The sequence below is a fragment of the Sphaerodactylus townsendi genome, linkage group LG04, assembly GCF_021028975.2.
Source record: "Sphaerodactylus townsendi isolate TG3544 linkage group LG04, MPM_Stown_v2.3, whole genome shotgun sequence".
NCBI lineage: Eukaryota > Metazoa > Chordata > Lepidosauria > Squamata > Sphaerodactylidae > Sphaerodactylus > Sphaerodactylus townsendi.
Window position 1 is genome coordinate 50,477,251 of NC_059428.1, and position 18,006 is coordinate 50,495,256.

General features: G+C 44.0%; 1 protein-coding gene across 1 annotated transcript in view; it reads left to right on the forward strand.

The window, feature by feature from the left end:
- The window catches only part of CD101 (CD101 molecule), a 37,092-nt gene that overhangs the window by 148 nt on the left and 18,938 nt on the right, over window positions 1-18,006 (forward strand). The window contains exons 2-5 of the mRNA XM_048494056.1: window positions 5,126-5,503; window positions 6,656-7,084; window positions 12,814-13,209; window positions 17,473-17,886. Of these exons, the coding sequence (XP_048350013.1) occupies window positions 5,126-5,503; window positions 6,656-7,084; window positions 12,814-13,209; window positions 17,473-17,886 (1,617 nt within the window). The remainder of the gene's footprint in view (window positions 1-5,125; window positions 5,504-6,655; window positions 7,085-12,813; window positions 13,210-17,472; window positions 17,887-18,006) is intronic.

The following is an 18,006-nucleotide window of genomic DNA, read 5'->3' on the forward strand; positions in this document are numbered from 1 at the left end:
GCCTATTGTTCTGTCACCAGCCAACCCGATGCAAATTATGGCTTGCAAAGTTATGACTTTCTCCTGTTGAGGTACATTGCCTCTGCCTATGGAGGTTTAATGACTAACATATATTGGTTAGGCCTTTCCTCCAGAACTCCTTCCCATTTAGGATATGTAGTAATTTCTTCAGCTCCAGAAGAGCACACCTCCTTGTTTCAACTGTACTCACTCCCTCCGCAATCTTGGGAATGGTATTTGCTTAGATAGCACCACGTGAACTGGCTTTCTGTGCTATATCTCTAGTCTATTATTAGGCACTTTTTTCTGTGTTGAATATCAAGATCAGAACATTCTTGTCTTTGCAGATGGATTCTTTTGTGCCTCTGCTCTGTTCTCAAACTGTTTCAGAGAGGATTTTCCCCCTTCTCTAAAATGGTTTTGATTTTATTCTCTTTTATACAAAAGAAGTGTATAAATTGCATGAGGGACAGAAGAATGGTGTATCTTTCATCCTGTTAAAGGAATAGTGATATTTAAAGGGAAAAAAATTCCCCTTCCTATCAGTTTGACTATTTAGAGGTCTGTGGACAAAATGGCATGGGAAGTTTTTCTACCATTGTATGGATTCAAAGGTTTAAAATCTGTAGGATTTCTTTATTGAGTCATTTGGTGTCTCTATACATTTGTTCTTTTTTGCATGTGTAGACAAGAAATGTTTATATTCATAAAGAAATTCAGTAAACATTAATCATAAATGATATCATGGGCTCTGCTTCCAAGTAGTCCATTATATTATCCACTACTTTGCCAGTGAGCAATTTGAACATAGTAGGTAAACATGTTATTGGTCTGTAATTTCCAGGTGTTGTTCCTCTTTCTGAAATTAAGTATGCCTTCCCAGTTGTTAACCATTCATTGATTTCACCATTTTGCAAGGTTTCACTGAACTGATTGGCCATTATCGGATGCAAACTGGTTAGATATTTGAGCCAGAAGCCATGTAGTTGTTCATGTCCAGGATCCGTCCAGTTTTTCACTTTCTTGATTCAATGTTTTATCATGTCAGTTGTTATTTCCAGCTCTTGCATTTGTTTTTTGCCAACACCTTTATCAAAATCTTTTCTCCAGTGTGCCTTCTTATTGTAATCCTTCTCATTTTCCCATAGATCTTTCCAAAATTGAAGTGTTGCATTGTTCTCTGGTTTTTTGCTTTCAACATTGATTTTTGTGTTGAGGCTTTGGTAGAAACACCATTGGTCTGATTGAAACTGCTGATTTTGTTTGTACTGGATATTTCTTGCTTCATATCTTTCCATTTTTCTTGCTGTGGCTGTTATTTGTTGTTTGGTGATCTCCAGCGCTTCTTCAATTGTTCTAGTGTCTAGCCAGTACCTTCTAATTAGTTCATTCATGATCTTGCCATTCTTTAACCTTTGTTCCTTCATATTTTTTTAGGTTACTGGCATCTGATGTTAGCTTTTTGATCTTCTGTTTCAGTTGGATTTTCCACTTTGGATTTGATGTTTGATTTATTTTGGGTTAAGGTGTTTCAGTGCCCAGTGCTTGTGCTTGTGACCACTACAGCTGTACTGTACATAAGCTGATTAGTTTGTTTGATGGAAGTTATTTCAGTTGTCATAAGTGCCTTGTTCACATCCCTCATTATGGGTGCTGGGGGTTTTGGGAGCATCGTTTTCAATGCTGGCAGCCGTTGTCTTTTCTCATTTGATTGCACATATTTGATTATCTTTTCCCTTTTGTCTGTCAGTCAGTTCATCAGTTGTTTCCATGGGAACTTTTTCTGGTGGTTGCACTGTTATTCCCTCTCCTGTAGTGGCATTTTCATCTGGCAGATCTACTATTATATCTCCTGATGTTTCTGGAGTATGTACTGTTCTTTTTTCTGGTGTTACAGTTGATTTCTTTTCACAATTTATTTTGGATTTCTTTCCATTCTATCTCTGCAAACACTTTATTCTGTAGGATGAATCACCTTTTAATCTAGTTTCTTTGTCATTGGAAACTCTTTGATTTTAATTCTGATTTATTTTTAAAAGGATGCCTGAGTTTTCAGGGATACATTGGTTCAGAAAAAATAGACTATTATATCAGCTGTTTATATGCATATAAAGACAAATTATGTATATACTATTTGGAAGGTATCATTTTACACTTTTGCCCCCCTTCCAAAAAATGTAGCTGTTTACCATTGTCTGACTCTGCCTAGTGACCCTGGATTTCCTTGGTAGTCTCCCATCCAAATAATAACCAGGGTTAACTTTGCTTAGCTTCTCTTTTGACATGATGGGGCTAGCCTAGGCTATTCAGATCAAAGAAAAATTATCACTGTTGGTTCAGTTATCAGAAGGGTAGTGCAACCAGTAACAACCTTGTGTATGCATTATCTCTAAGCATTTTCAAAGCATCACAAGAAAACAAGTCACTGAAGTTGTTAATTTATTTTAAAAATTATTAGTTTTCCTTTCTCTAAGATAACTGGGACACAAACCAGGTAACATCAGTGAAAAATGATACAAAGCATAGTTCCATAAAAACCACAAAATTAAAACAATCTACATATATAAAAAGCAAACCGTGAGTTTGTTCACGATGGTCTACCACAGGAACTGCTGGCCCAACTCCTCTGAAAATTCCCAGCCAAGGTAGTCAGCCAGGCGAGAGTGTTTTTAGATGTTCACATACCTGAAATTTCACACCTGACCCAGGTAAAACGTCTTTTTCCTGGCAATGAAGCTGGTTATGTCTGTCACCCTTAGAATGTTCGTTCAGCGTGTCTGTGGACTGAAGGATTGCTATGCCCTTAGAATGTTCGTGCAGATGGCCAGAGATGAGCAGTGAAAACAGTAAATAGTTAATAACTAAAGTGGAAGTGAAACACATATCTCACCCACTACTACCACACAACACACATACTCTCATGCACATATAGCTCATCCTCACACTCCTCACTCTGCCCTCCCTCACATCCAACCACCACTTGACTACTTCTTCACCCATATTCCACACCCATACTGAACAAGATTGAGTGTAAAAGACAGCTGGAGGGAGGGAGAGGGAAGGGATGGAGGAGGAGGCATGCAATTGAAGAGAAGTGAGGGAGGGGAGAGAGTGAGGGGTGGCATGCAAGGGAGGGGGAGGGGCCAGCCTAGATTCCCTGAATACTGAGGTTACAGTTTAGAAAACCAGGTTGCCTCCAAGGCACGCGTTACTCAGGAGTAAGCTCGGTAAAGCAACTGTGACATACTTTGAATGGCTGAGTCGCGCCCCTCAGAGGGTTTACTCAAAAATGACACCCATTGCCATCAACCAAACTTACTCCCAGGTAAAAGATTGTGACCAGCCACCCTAAATGTGTGGGAGGGGTGCCTTGCCATTCCCCCCCAAGGAATGCGGTCACACACATCAATGACATCGCACAGTATCAGGCTGCGCGTTTCCATGAGCACGTACTGCTGGCCTCTGCAATTGATTTGCTGCTACTGTTCCTTTCCCATTTCACCACAATAACCCACAGCAACGCATCGGCGGGTACCGCTAGTTGCCTTATAAAAACTTCAAAACCCACAAGGCATCCACCATTTTTACGTTTTATGTCATAGCTCAGTGCGCATCCTATTCCCCTCTTCCAATTTCTTATATGTGTCTCTTCTCCTGCCTTCAGGGATCTTAAGACAATATACATTTACAAGCAGGAACCTGCAAAGACTTGCAAGAGGAATCTCATCCCCCACTCCCATTTCCTCTTACTCTTTCCTTTTTCTGTACCTTTTCATTTTCCTACTTCTTTCTGCCTTAGGATTGCCAGCTCCTGGTTGGGAAATTCAAAAAGATTTTGGGGCTCAGCTTTGGGAGGGTGAGGTTTGTGGAGCAGGGTATGTGACCTCAGCAGGATATGATGCCATAGATTCTACCCTACAAGGCAGCCATTTTCTCCAGGGGAACTGATCTGTGTCATCTGGAGAGCAGTTGTAATTATGGGTGATTTCCAGATCCCCACTGGATGTTGGCAGTCCTCGTCCCCCTGGAGGAAATGGCTGCTTTGGAGGATGAAATCTGTGGGATTACACCTCTCCCCTCAAGCCCCACTCTCCCCCAGTTTCCACTGACCAAATCTCCAGGAATTTCCCAAACTAGAGTTGGCAACCTTATCTTCTTCCCACACAACAGTCAATCTATCTTTATCTGCCCCTCTATCTTTAGCTTTCCCTCCCCCCTCTCCCACAGCAGCTTCTACCTAGGAAAAATGTGGCCCAGTTCTGTGGAGCTACTCAGATCATGGGAGAAAAGGTTTAATGTTTTCTTGTGGGCAAAAAAAAAAAAAAAAAGAGCTAAACACACTACAGCAAGAAACCACTGGCCAAAAGTCTCCCAGTGCAAACAGAACCAACATCAAAACAGAGAATCCTGGGTGACTTTAGCAAACCCAGCAAATATAATATCAAACTAGAGAATCTAATCTGAAGAATCTGACACTATTCCCAGACCTACAGAACCAGTGTCAGACACGCAAAAGCCAAGCAGAATCCAGGGTCAATGTGGCAGCACAAGCTTAAAAGAATCAAGTTAGAGAATCTCAGCAGAACCAACCTGGCAAGCTCTCCCTAAAGTGTGATTCCACTTGCCCATGAAAGCTGCCTCTTCTCCTGTTGCTTAAAAAAATCTTCAAAAAAACGAGCAAACAAACCCAAACCAAACTCAACCCCCTCAAAAATAATCCCAAACAAACAAACAAAACTTGAGTTTGGAGCTTTAAGATGCCAACGCTGGAGATGCCCAGGAATATTTAGGATTGGGATATTGCCAATATTGTCAAATATAATCCCAATTTTGGATATAACCAAAAATTAGCAAAATGGTATTTTTGAAGTGTATATTTGTACCAGATGTATCAAAGCTCCCATCCATATATGTGGTTGCTTAAACATTATTTTAAAAGACAGACTTTTGATATTTGTGAAGTGTGGTTCATAACTTTCAAGTGCTGGGGGTTTGCATATTTTAAATGCTTCATCATTATCATGTTTTGTTAGGTCATAAATCTCTGCAAGATCATTGTTCCCCACCCTCCCCATCAGATCACAATGGTTTTATGCTGCTCGTTTTTTGTTTTTTTTGTATACAGGTCTTTGTACTGGGCAGAGGATGGTAACTATTCAGAAGGGCCATCTTTATCGAGCAAGGGGCTACCATATCACCATCTGGTGCAATGTCAGTGGCTATTCGGGGCCATCGGAGCAAACCTTCCAGTGGTCTATGTATCGGCCATCTGCACCAGCGGTGGGAATGCAGATAATCAGCACTAGTGACGACGATTTCCCTTATGCTTACTTTGCCCAACGTGTCAAGACAGGAGAAATCTATGTAGAGAGAATCCAGGGGGATTCTGTCCTGCTTCACATCACTAAACTTCAGGATCAGGATGCTGGCGAGTATGAATGTCACACACCCAGCACAGACAGCAGGTACTTTGGAAACTACAGTGCCAAAGCAAGTCTGTCAGGTAAGTTCAAGAACATGTTGCCCAGGCCAATCATTGACATAGAGCCTGCATAACTTGAGGTCTACTGAACGGAATGCAGCCCCAAAATCTAGGAGTTATGGACTTCCAGCTGCTAGCCTTGCTCACTTTTGAAGTTTGTAATGTAGACAGCAAAAGCAAGAAGTCAGCCGAGCTACTAGTGGAGCAATCGGCACAGCTGCTGGGTTATGTTCGGCTTGACAGGTCACTGTTTGTCCAGTTTTGGGCTAAACATGCATAAGCTTGTACTGAACTCCTATTTGTTTCCCTTCCAGCACTCTCTTTGTTGTTTTCCATCTATCAAATTTGTATTCTAAGCTCCTGCTCCCAGAACCTTTCATCTTGTACTCTGTCAAATATCATACACATGGCTCTGTATACATAATAATACTGATATGTTCTGAAACTTTTGAAGCAATCTGGACCACCCTCTCCAGTCTGTTAATTCTGTTGCAGAATAAGCTGTTCTAGGATTTTATTTATTAATTAAATTAGGTATATACCCCCTTTCCTTTTGGCTCAAGCTGACTGCAGAGTTGCATACATGTTTTATTTACCATTCTGGCACACTGTCATTTTGCTCCATGTCAGAAAGTCTTACAGGCTGTCAAATCCATTTACAATTGCTGTTACAGTCCAGTTTCCTTTCAATCCGGTGCATGTGCGTGATCAGTGCAAGCTGAGCATTATTGGGAAAGCGGAGCCAGCATGGAGTAAGAGTTCAGACCAACAGGTTTTAATTTGGAGAACTAATCCAATTCCCCACTCCTTCCTATGACGCCTGCTGGGTGACCTTGAGAAGGTTCTTTCTCAGTCCATATGAAGGCAGCCAAAGTTTAACTACCTCCAAATGTCCCTTCCCATGAAACTCCATAAGTCAGCTGTGACTTAATGGCACTTTTCACCACCATTATAAAAATTATGTACCATGGAGGCTTGTTGATGGTTCACTTTGAATATAGTGATTCTTGCCCTATTGTTTTATATGTGGGTAAAGTATGGCCAGATAAATTGTTCTTATATAAACTGCACTAGATAATGCATCCTACGACACAAATGAAAGAGGTGAATGATTCATTCTCACCAGCGATAATTCCTCTAGTGGTAATTTCCTCTGTTGTCTTGTCCTTCTAGTAATCCCAGACACATTGTCTGCTAACATGAAACAGCAGAATCTCATCCAAGATGAAGGAGATTCATTAGAACTCATCTGTGAAGTGTCAACAGCAACAATCCAACACACACACATTTCTGTTGCCTGGCACCTTGTTCAAGAAGATGGAAAAGACCAGGAAATACTTTCCCTGTCCAGAGATTTTGTCTTGATTGCAGGATCTTCCTATAAGCAGAGGGTTTCTTCAAGAGACATCAGGCTAGACAAAATTGGGGACACGAAGTATAAATTGTCCATTGTTAAGGTACTGCCTTTGGACCAGGGAAAAGTGTATTGTGAAGCAGTTGAGTGGATTCAAGATCCTGATGAAACTTGGAAAGATATTGCCTGGAAACAGACAGACAAGACTTATTTGACTGTCCAGGGCCTTGGTGAGTTGCCTGTGGTTCATCAGTCATTTATGCTGCCATTTTAAAAGAGATTAGCAGCTACACTATCGCCTTGATTCTTTATTTCACTTGGAATGTTTTATACAGTTTTGACAAGCTAAGCCAATTTAACTTATAGTCCAAGTCCTTTTCAGACACAGCTGCTATTGTAGAAACTAGCCTTATGAATAAATGAGCTATTTGCCAGGTCAATAACTTCATCTCTACATAATCACTCATTCTCTAAGAACGCATTAAAAATGATAAAGGTTTTCAGGGCCATGTCATAACAGATTCACAAGAACAAAAGCAGAAAAGTCATCCATATGTGCAAGGAGAAAGGAACTGTCTTCTCTTCCAAATGTAATAGTACAAAAATGGTGCATGAGGGGCTCTCCTTCCATTACTTTCTATGATAGCTGGTTCTGTTTTGTTTTGTTGCTTCTTTAGATCATGAAAAGCAGATTGCAAGAAGGTAGATAGAGACCCCACTCCCCCAGCCACCAACCTAATTGTTGCAAAAGAAGTATATGGGCCCTTCTGTAGTATAGCAGTGCATTGCAGGGAGGTGGGAGAGAAGTGCCAACACAGCAGTGACAATGTCTGGGTTGTAATCTAGATCTGGCACAATGATATGCCCCCCCCCCCCCTTCTGCCAAGACCTATCCATTTAGGCAAGTAAGAACAGGTCACTCCAAAACCTTCTTTTAGCCATCTATTCTAGAGGATTAATTCATGCTTCTTTCCATTTGTCCCTTATTAAAAGTTTCAGTATGTTTTCTTCCTGTTCAATGAGCCCCAGTCTGCTGAATTATCTATTGAGCTCTGCTGCAGTGATTGGCAATGCAATAACACTGAGGAAGGAGAGACAGCACTCCCTCAAGGGAGCTGCAGCATAAATTAAATACACTGTTTAGGAAGCTTTAAGCCTGAAATCTCAAAAGGAGAAGAGGCTTTTAAGCTCACCCCTTGATCAGAGCCACATGGTGAGTAAATTCCACATTCTTCATACAGTGCATTCAGCAAATATTTGTGAACCGTCAAAGTCTGCTCAGGATTTTGGCCTTGAATTATTAATGAAGTAGCATTCAGTGCATTGGATAATTTATGCACAGTAAGCAATTAGATGAGCTGTAGCCATGATTAGCTGCTGAGGTTTTGGATGGTGTACACAGAGATCTCTGAAATTTCTTGGGAATCAGGGAGGTACTTTCTGGCCAGTCAGAGGAATTAGTTGACCACTGTGTGAGATGGAATTCTAGGCTAGATAAGTCTGATCTAGCAGGATTCTTCTTTTTTCCCTTCCAAGATATTGGAGAGTCACATTGGCGACTCACAGAAGAAAAATTTCAAAAATCTATTCTTGCCTGCACTGATCCCTTTTTCCTGCCTGGGAGGGGAAAAGAGCAGTTGTGACTTATAAAAGTTGTTTCAACAAGATTCAGATACAATGTTGAACCCTGGTCTGGTGTTCTCTTTCATTCCCTTGACACTTGTGCAACTGAAATAGCTAAGTTCCACTTCCATTCAAAACATAGTTTGCCCTCTATCCAAATGGGAAAACAAAGATCTCTGGCCTTCAGGATTGCAAACCGAAGTTTCAGTTCAAGTCTCCACCTTTTAGCCACAGTCCAGCCTCAATTTCTTTCTTGCAAATCAGATTTCTTCTTAGGAATAGAAATATTATCTCACAGCAAATAAGATTCTTCATGTAAAAACATCACTGAAATCAGAAAATTATTTTAGAGGGGTGTTTGGAGACATCATGCAGCCAAATCTGACTGGCTACATGATTAGGCTGACCAGACGTCCCGCTTTTGGCGGGACAGTCCCGCCTTAAAACAATTTGTCCCGCGTCCCGCAGTTTTTTTCAAGTGTCCCGATTTTTTCTTGGGTGCAAGGCAGTGAACTCCTGCGGCTGCACGTGCATGCACGCGTCCACAGGAGCACAGCCTTCTGGGGCACTCCCGTTTTCTGCCCTGTGACAGGGCGGGAAACGGGAGTGCCCCAGAAGCCGTGTGCTCCTGCGGCCTCGCACGCATGCGCACACAGCAGCAGGAGCAAGGCCTTCTGGGTGTGCTCCCGTTTCCCGCCCTGTCACAGGGCAGAAAACGGGAGCGCCCCAGAAGGCTGTGCTCCTGCGGACGCAAGGAGCGCACTGCCTTGGGCCCCAGAAAAAATCGGGACACTTGAAAAAACCGCGCGACGCGGGACAAATTGTTTTAAGGCGGGACTGTCCCGCCAAAAGCAGGACGTCTGGTCAGCCTAATCATGTAGCCAGTCAGATGGTCACCTTTGTAAACCGGGACAGGCGTGCACATGCATGCGCACACAGCCACAGGAGCACGGCCTTCTGGGGCACTCCCGTTTCCCGCCCTGTGACAGGGCAGGAAACAGGAGCGCCCCAGAAGGCCATGTGCTCCTGCGGCTGCGCGTGTATGCACGCCCGCGCCCGTCCCGGTTTACAAAGGTGACCATCTGGTCACCTTATACATGATAATACAGAAAGAAGATCAATGAGAAAAAAAGGCACTAAAGCAGCAGCTGATTGGGGCTGCAAGTAAACATTTCTACCCCACTGCAACTTCTCCATTCCTCACATTGTCACTCACACATCTCGACAATGCCAAAAACTGTCTAAAGGCCTACACTCAGTACTCAATGAAGCTACCAGATAAATGTGTGTCTTCATTTGTATTCCCACAGATTACAATATTTCTGTTACAATCTCTGTTGCTAAAAGCACTCTTCTGGAAGGGGAAGTCCTGCAAATCAATTGCTCTGTACAAGGCCAGAAAATCCAAAACAGATGGTTCCAGATGGTGTGGCTTCATCATGATAGTGTGGTGTCTAGCATTGATCAACATGGGGTATTGGCCTTTCAAGAGGACTACGGGGACAGGTACACCACGGGGAATCTCCTAGTGAGGAAGGAGAGCAATGAGAAGCACAGTCTCAAGATAAGCCAGGTAGAACTTAACGATGAAGGCACATACCGCTGTGTGGTTTCTGAAATGGAGAGGTCTCCCACGGGCTTCCTCACTGTTAAGCAAAAAAGGTCATCTTCTGGCATTGACGTAAATGTGTCACCTAGAGGTCAGTAATGCCATATTTCTGTCCTTTTCAATGTAATATAGGAAAAAGTCCTGGTTGTAGTTCAACAATACTCCTTAATTGTTATGGGCCCAGTGGTAGAGCAGCTGGATAGTAGCATTCTACAGTATTTAACAAGTATCAGCAAAGTCTTTGCTCAGCAGTGATCACTAACTTCAAGTACAGCAACCAGCCATTATTTCCCCAAACTGAGCGAGAAATAGATCGGGCCAACTTAGAAACATTTAAAGGATGCTGGGTAGCTGCCACAGCCTCTTTATTGCTTTCAGAGAAGCCTGTAACCTTCTGCCTCTAACCCTCACCTTCCCCCCTATCTACCTTAAGTCCACTCAGCCTTGCTTCCAGTATATCTAGTATATAGAGAAACCCAGATAAAAGACTAACTTTGGCAAATAGAACATGCTTATGCTGAAGCATAAAGACCTCCCTAAGCAGCAAGATGATTGTCGAAGGCTTTCACGTCTGGAATCTCTGGGATGTTGTGGGTTTTCCAGGTTGTATGGCCGTGTTCCAGTAGTATTTTCTCCTGATGTTTTGCCTGCATCTGTAGCTGGCGTCTTCTGAGGATCCTCCGAAGATCTTCAGAGGATCCTCAGAAGACGCCAGCTACAGATGCAGGGGAAACATCAGGAGAAAATACTACTGGAACACGGCCATACAACCTGGAAAACTCACAACATCCTAGTAAGATGACTGACAGAAATATGAAGCAAACAAATGCCAATCAGGATGAACCTATTCCAAATATCCTTGTCATATAAATATCTGAAGATCTTCTGAAGATGCCAGGCACAGATGCAGGCGAAATGTCAGGAAAAAAATGCTACTGGGACATGGCCATACAACCCGGAAAACCCACAACACCCTAGTGATTCTGGCCATGAAAGCCTTTGCCAATACATAGTCTCAAAGTGGCTTACAAACTCCTTCCCTTCCACTCCCCCCACAACAGGCATGTTTTGAAGTAGGTGGGCCTAAGAGAGTTTGGCGAGAACTGTGACCAGCCCAAGGTCACCTAGCAGACTTCATGTGTAGGAGTGGGAAACCAAATCTAGTTCACCAGATAAGAGTGGGAACTCAAACCCAGCTCTCCAGATTAGAGTCTGTCACTCCTAACCACTATGCAATGCTGCCTCTTGAGTGATTGACTGAATGAAGTAAATAAATAATAACCTGCAGATGTGGATGTACCTGGTTTGAAGGTAATAGGGTAATGGGAATGTAACTTCTCTTTCCTTCTTCTTACAACCTAAACAAGCATCAGGGCATATCTTTCACAAGATCAAAGAAAGTAGATAAGGTGCAATAAAGTTGTATCATCTCCCAAAAGATCTGGAATCCATTTTTAGAACCCGTCCCTTTAAGGTTCTCTGTTTCAGACATCCTTCATAAAATGGGGTTAAGACCAGTATTTCAAATGTCTTGTACACCCCTTTGAAACCTCATAGCAGTGCCCAAAAGAGATGTACAGATTGAAGGGAACCATATACTTCTCTATCTAAACAGTTGGTGGTATCATAACTAACAAAACATTATGACGCCAAAGGCAACTGTGTAAAAGAAGGCCATCACTATTGCTGCTTGAGGGAAGTAACTAAAGCCCTCCTAGCCATACCAAGAATAAACGAGAGTACAACATGCTTTTTGTGTGGGAAAAAGTTGGCCATAGCCATTTTATTAACAAAGCGTAAGGCACAGCATGGGGTTCTGATCTGTGTACTGGGCAGCCCGATTGCTGTCCCCCAGACACCTAAATTTTTCTACAGCACGCCTGCTGATGAAAAATTACCACACGCTGGAGCAGCTGTGAGATTCCAGATGGGCAGTTGCCACTTCCTGAAAACTCTTTGCTGCCAGGGGCGCAAGCCATAGAAGCCCACATCCGGGCAGGTTACCCCTTGGCTTGCTCCACCCCAAACCTCATAAGGAGGTTCCAATAAAGCAGGTATTTTGCCCACTGACCCCAAGCTAAAGCTCATTCCCCGATGTGCAAACTGCCAACCCTCTAACATAACAGACATGCATTAACAAAAGGCTAAAAACAGGGTGAGGTGGGTGGGAAACGCGTGAGCTCCGGCAAAATGGGGAGGTTGTAGATCAGGGCCAGCCTTATATGGGCTGCCTAGGCACACCTCTCCAATGACATCAGGTTGCCCAGCGTCACTGCTCGGCGCTCTTGAGCCTGAAACCTCGCGAGCCGTTGGGAGCTCGCAAGACCACGAGGGAAGGCAGCAACCACCCAGGAGGCTGTCCCTTCCTCACCGGCAATAGCGGCTGCGGTAAGTCGTGGCCGTTCTTTTATGGTCCACTTCACACTTGGTAGTTTTTTGCTACATAAAATCCAAGATCAGATGAGACTGGGCATGTTCAGTGTGACATGGTCATAGGCAGTCCTATAGTGGTTACCTTATTGTGGGAATATTTTCACAGAGGATATTGCTCTCCAACCCCCAACCCCCCATGTACAGATTATCTTTTCCAAAGGAAGATTATATAAGTTGCTAAGTAAAGGCTTCCCACTCAACCCCTGGGAATGCCAGTGAAAAAGACAGGGCTTTTTAGATAGTGCTGCAAAGCAAGCCTGTTCCGTGTCTTATTTCCCTTTAATTTAAATTGACTTATTTGCTTAACCTGACGTATGTTGTTCATAGAAAGTCAGTTGAAATTGATTCTGTGGGTCAATGAAGAACGAATAATGGAAGGAGAAGTTTTGACTTTCCGCTGTAACGCAAGTGGGACTGAAAATTCTCTGTCGGTGAAATGGTGGTATACCTCAAAGAACAACAACCCTTCAGTGCTCATAGCCAATATGGATCAAGGTGGTATGTTAAAGATAGGAACTTCATACTTGGAGCGCAGTGCTCGTGGTGACCTCAGATTACAAAAGGTAGACTCTTCTACTTTTATCTTGACCATCTACAACACTTCAGCTACAGATGATTCAGGGCTTTATGGTTGTCAAGTGACAGAGTGGTTCAAAGGAAGAAGCTGGGAAACCATTCAGGAAATATCAGCCATTGTTGAATCACTGGGTAAGTTATTCTTTTTTTCTCTTTCATACTCTTCTTAGAACATATTATGGCTGAATGCTTTATATTCCATGTTATGTCTTAGTTCTTGTCTACTTTATTTTGGTCTGGCTGCAAGGCTGTCTCATATTTAGCTATTGCAAACCACCCAACACCAGTCACAACACAGACAATGTGTTGCCACCCAAGGAGAGGAGGAAGAAGTCCAAGAGTGCAGAAAGAGACACAGAGAAAACCCATGGTGTGGGTAAAATTTGGCCACAGCTGTTTTATTGGAGTGCTGGCAAAAGGAAGCAGAGGCACAGCATACGGAATGGATCTGGAACTGGGTAGCACGTCTGCTGTCCCCCAGTAATAACTTTCCCCCAGCCCGATGCATGGGGGAAAAAACCAATGCCCGAGCAGCAAGATAGTGGGAACCATTTAGACCACCATCAGTTTCGGCATGGCCAATTGGCCATGCTGGCAGGGGCTGATGGGAATTGTAGTTCCTGAACATCTGGAGAGCCGCAGGTTCCCTACCCCTGATCTAGGCACTGCCCTCTGGATGAACTCCCCTTGCTGCCATGGGGCGCAGGCCACCAGCAGCCCCTGCCTGGGAATGTGGTTCACAGGCTTGCTCCATCCCCCCCAGGCCTATTATGGCGGTCCCCATCAAATGGGGAGGGATGGCATGCAGGCTCCTCCTCCCTGAATGGATAAGTCCCCCTGCATAATTTGCCAAAGAGCGAGGTCACCTCACTCCTGTCAAAGCTTCCTAAACCAACAACAAATCACACAAAGCAGATCTGATGCTGTGCAGCCAAAGGTCTATAACCCATTCCAACTGATGGATGCCGTCATTCTGACACAGCATCGTAAGGTGAAACGAAATGTCCCGGTGGGCGATGCACCTAGAGACTGCACAAGGCATGCCACTGTCTTATTGGTCCTGGGTCTGGCCAGGTCCACTTTCTCCGGGGCCAATGCCCCATGTTATACTTGATGCTCAAATAGGTGTGACCAGAAAATAGTAGTCCCTAGCAACCAGCATGTCATGAATTCCAAGTCCAACACCATGTGGCAAGCCAGCAACACGCTCTTTTATGCAGGCAGGTCATTCTCTCCCACCTGGATGATCAGAGGTAGTCTGTCCCTTGTAACTGCTCCATCCAGTATTGGCAGCAAGGCCTCCCCTCTCTGTCCCATCCAAAACACAGTTGTGTGGCTGGCAAGGCCAAGGTCTCTCTCCCAACCAGAAGACAAGGCATACTTGGTGGCCCAGTGGACAATGCAGTGGCTGACAATCCAGTGGACAATGCAGTGGCTGACAATCCAGATAGCCTTCAATGGCCTGAAAAATGAGAAACAGTCATTCTCAAGCCAGGGGCGAACATATCCCTTGTATGCCTGGGAGCTCCAGTGCCTGATGGTGCAGATCTGCTCCTCAGCCAAACCCAGGTGTACTGCAGTGGTAGCGGCACCGATATGGAAGGAGTGGGGGCCAAACTCTGATGCCAAGAGCCCCATGTGGCTCAAACAAGTCGAAAGGATGCTGGTAAATTGGAAGCATGATAGACACATGCTGTCAGAATGTATAAGGAAGGGGGCCTTGGGTTGGTGGCCGGACGGAAAGATAGTCAGCTGTGTCTCTGACTGGACAAGGCAATCCAGAGGGGGAAGACTCAAGGACCACCATGGTCCCACATGGTCCCACTGGCAAAGTCAGATGCCCACCTCAAAGCCACCCACCCATAAGCCTAACAGCTTGAGGGTCCTGCCACTACAGTCATACCGAGATGCGGGCACCAATTCACTGCAGCGAAAATCCCTGAAGAAGCCCAAGGAAAAGGCTGCCTGGGACAGCTTAAATTCAAACTGGGAGGAGCAGATACTCGACAGCTGACAGGACAGGCCTGCCAGCATGATTAGGGTAATGGGATTGCGGCTGTCATGGAGATGCGGTGTTAAGCGGCTCCACCATTCATTAGCTCTCCTACTGAGGAGAGGTGGCCTGATAAACAGCTGCCAGGTGAGTGAGGGAGAGAGAAGAGAAGATGTCAGCGCTCAGGCAAGAAGATGTGCAAGATGGCTTGGCCTGCCCATATAAGGCCATGGCTTCACCTCCTCCAGGCACGTCACTCGCTCCCACTGGCAGCTGGGCAGTCCAGCCCCACCTGAGCTGGATGCTGGCACTGAGCTTACCCCTCTCCCTGCCCCACTCCTGGGCAGCAACGACGGCCAAGTTAAGTCTTAGCCTGTGCTTTCTAGAAGGTTAAAAACCATGGTGGTCACAAGTGACATCAAACTGCAGCCAATTTATGTCAACATTATAGGGTTTTCAAGGCAAGAAGTGGTTTGCCATTGCCTGTCTCTGCACAGCAATTTTGGATTTAAGAACATAAGAACATAATGTTACCCAGCTTAACAGTATACGAACATATTTTTATAGAGCAATGGGGAATTACTCGGCTTGGCAATGCAATAGGTTGGGAGGGGATCTTTTTAGACTATGTATACCAGTAATGGCTTGAAACGTATCCAATTCACAAAAGAGACCAAATTGTAGTTTAAATATGTTTATATAAGTTTTGGTTGCAAACAATCACACAGTGAGATGTTAAGGCACATACACACAGTTCCTAAGTATATAGATAGGGAGGAAAATATAGGTTGGATGATAGAATGGGAGCTGGGGAAGCAGGGGACTTATATGTTACCAAAGATCTGCAGAGAAGTTCCAGAAGAAGGCAAGGATCTCTATGCCAGCATAGGGACCCAAGCAAAGGACGATATTGTGTGTCACACCAACCTGACCAAGGTTAGAAATGAGCAATGAGCTTTTATAGGGTGGATCGCTAGTTTGGCGGGAAAAGAGACCCTTTGCATTAGGTTTTGTTTCTTGTCTCTGTGCTGGGTTGCAGGGCTGAGCTAATTAGCAGCTCTATCTATTGTTCTAAACCCCGGGGGTTGGTAGCCAATTGGTCCTAGATTATATCAGTGATACCTTGAATGGTTTATGCAGAGGTGTTTCCTAAAGTCTCTGCCTTAAGTATTCAAATTTGGCTGAGGCTTGAGTGAATCAGGAAGGGATCTTGTTGTTAGGGAGATCTTATCTGAAAGGTGGGGGAAATGCAGGGAAGAGGCAATTGTTTGGAGAAATGTTTTCTCAAGAGCACAGTATCAGGGAGTTTCCAAAAAGCAGCTTAGCTAGGTGTGGTTCTCAGGAGTTCTACAGATTCCATTATGTTAATGGAGTACGCTGGCAGGGTGGGATAATCAAAGATTCGTGTCCCTGTTATGAGGCGTCCAGGTTATATTACTGGAGTAACTGATAGATCTCTGCAAACAGACTGTTTTGCCTTAGGCTTGCTTTCAGCTTGGACACTCTGCTATTCATCCATACAAACATGGGAACTGGCATTTTGCAGCACACAGTATAAGGAATAATATGAAAATTCAATAATTCATAAGGCAGGGTACAAAGGGCAGGGGTACAATAAGAACATAACTTGTGCTCCCTTCCAAGTATTAACCAGGGCAGACCTTGCCTAGGTCTTAGGTCCTAAGATTTGACAAGATCAGACTTGCCTGGGCTATCCAGGTAAGGCCTATAAACCTGTATGTAATTCTTGTTCTCTTGAATTTGCTGCTCCAGCTGCCTTGAGGTCCTTTGTAGTTAATGTAAGGCAATGCTGTTCTGATTGTGACTCAGAAACAATCCTGCTCAGGAACAGCAAAGTACAAGGGAATGAAAGTGATTCAGTGAAGACTACTATGATCTTGTTACCTTCTCCCCTACCCCAGAATAGGACTTGTGTCACTGGATAAGTACTCACTAGCTAGGGACAGTTAACTGGATAAGTGCAAGTATGTGGTGGAAAACTCAGAATATCTCAAATTAAGAATGAGAATCAGCATGAGGTCACAGCTTAAATATCTAGGGCCAGAATGATACAGGTTCAAATCTCCACTTAGCCATGAGGCTCACTGGGTGATCTTGGGTCAGGCCTAACCAGCTCTTATGTGAGTAAGGTTGAAAAATAAAAAAATTTGTTCAGTACTTGGAGGAAGGGTGGGAAAAACGAATTAACTAGCAGCATGAATACCGGTACATACAGAGTGCGATGATGAGAAATTATGGCAAAATTCAGTTAGCCTGGGGTTCATTTTAAAAAGAAAGAAACACAATTCCACATGAACACTAGGTTGGCGACCGTTTTCAGTAGCTACTGGTAAGGACTATCTGATATTAGCTGTACAAATGATTTTTCTCTTCAATAACAGGAACGAATTTGAAAGCTGTACTGATCAGCAGGATTGCAAATGTAAAGATGCATGAAGATTTTGAACTGCACTGTCAGGGGTCAGTTAACCACAGCATCAGTAGAGTGCCAACATCTATAATTTGGCAATTCCGTCCAACCTTGTCCCCAACAGATTATCAGCAAGTGGTGAAAATCTCTGCAGGTGGCCTAATTGAATGGGGATCAGCCTTTCTGCACTTTCAGAAGAAAACCAAGGTTACCAAATCCCAATCTTTATCCAAACTTCTAATTCACAGTGCTACATGGCAAGATGCAGGAACATATAAATGTGAAGTGGAAGTCTGGAGAAATTCTCAGCAAGCCAGAGATATTGGTATAGCAGCAGCTGCAGTGAAATCTTCCAATCCTGTTGAAATAAAAATCAGCCAACCAGGTAGGTCTGTGCAGCCAGTCACTTGGCTGACTCTTTCTTTTGCCAAACAATATGCCTCTGACTTCCATCACTCCTGCATTGCTAGCTCAATTGATTTAAGGTCACTGATAAGGTGGCTGT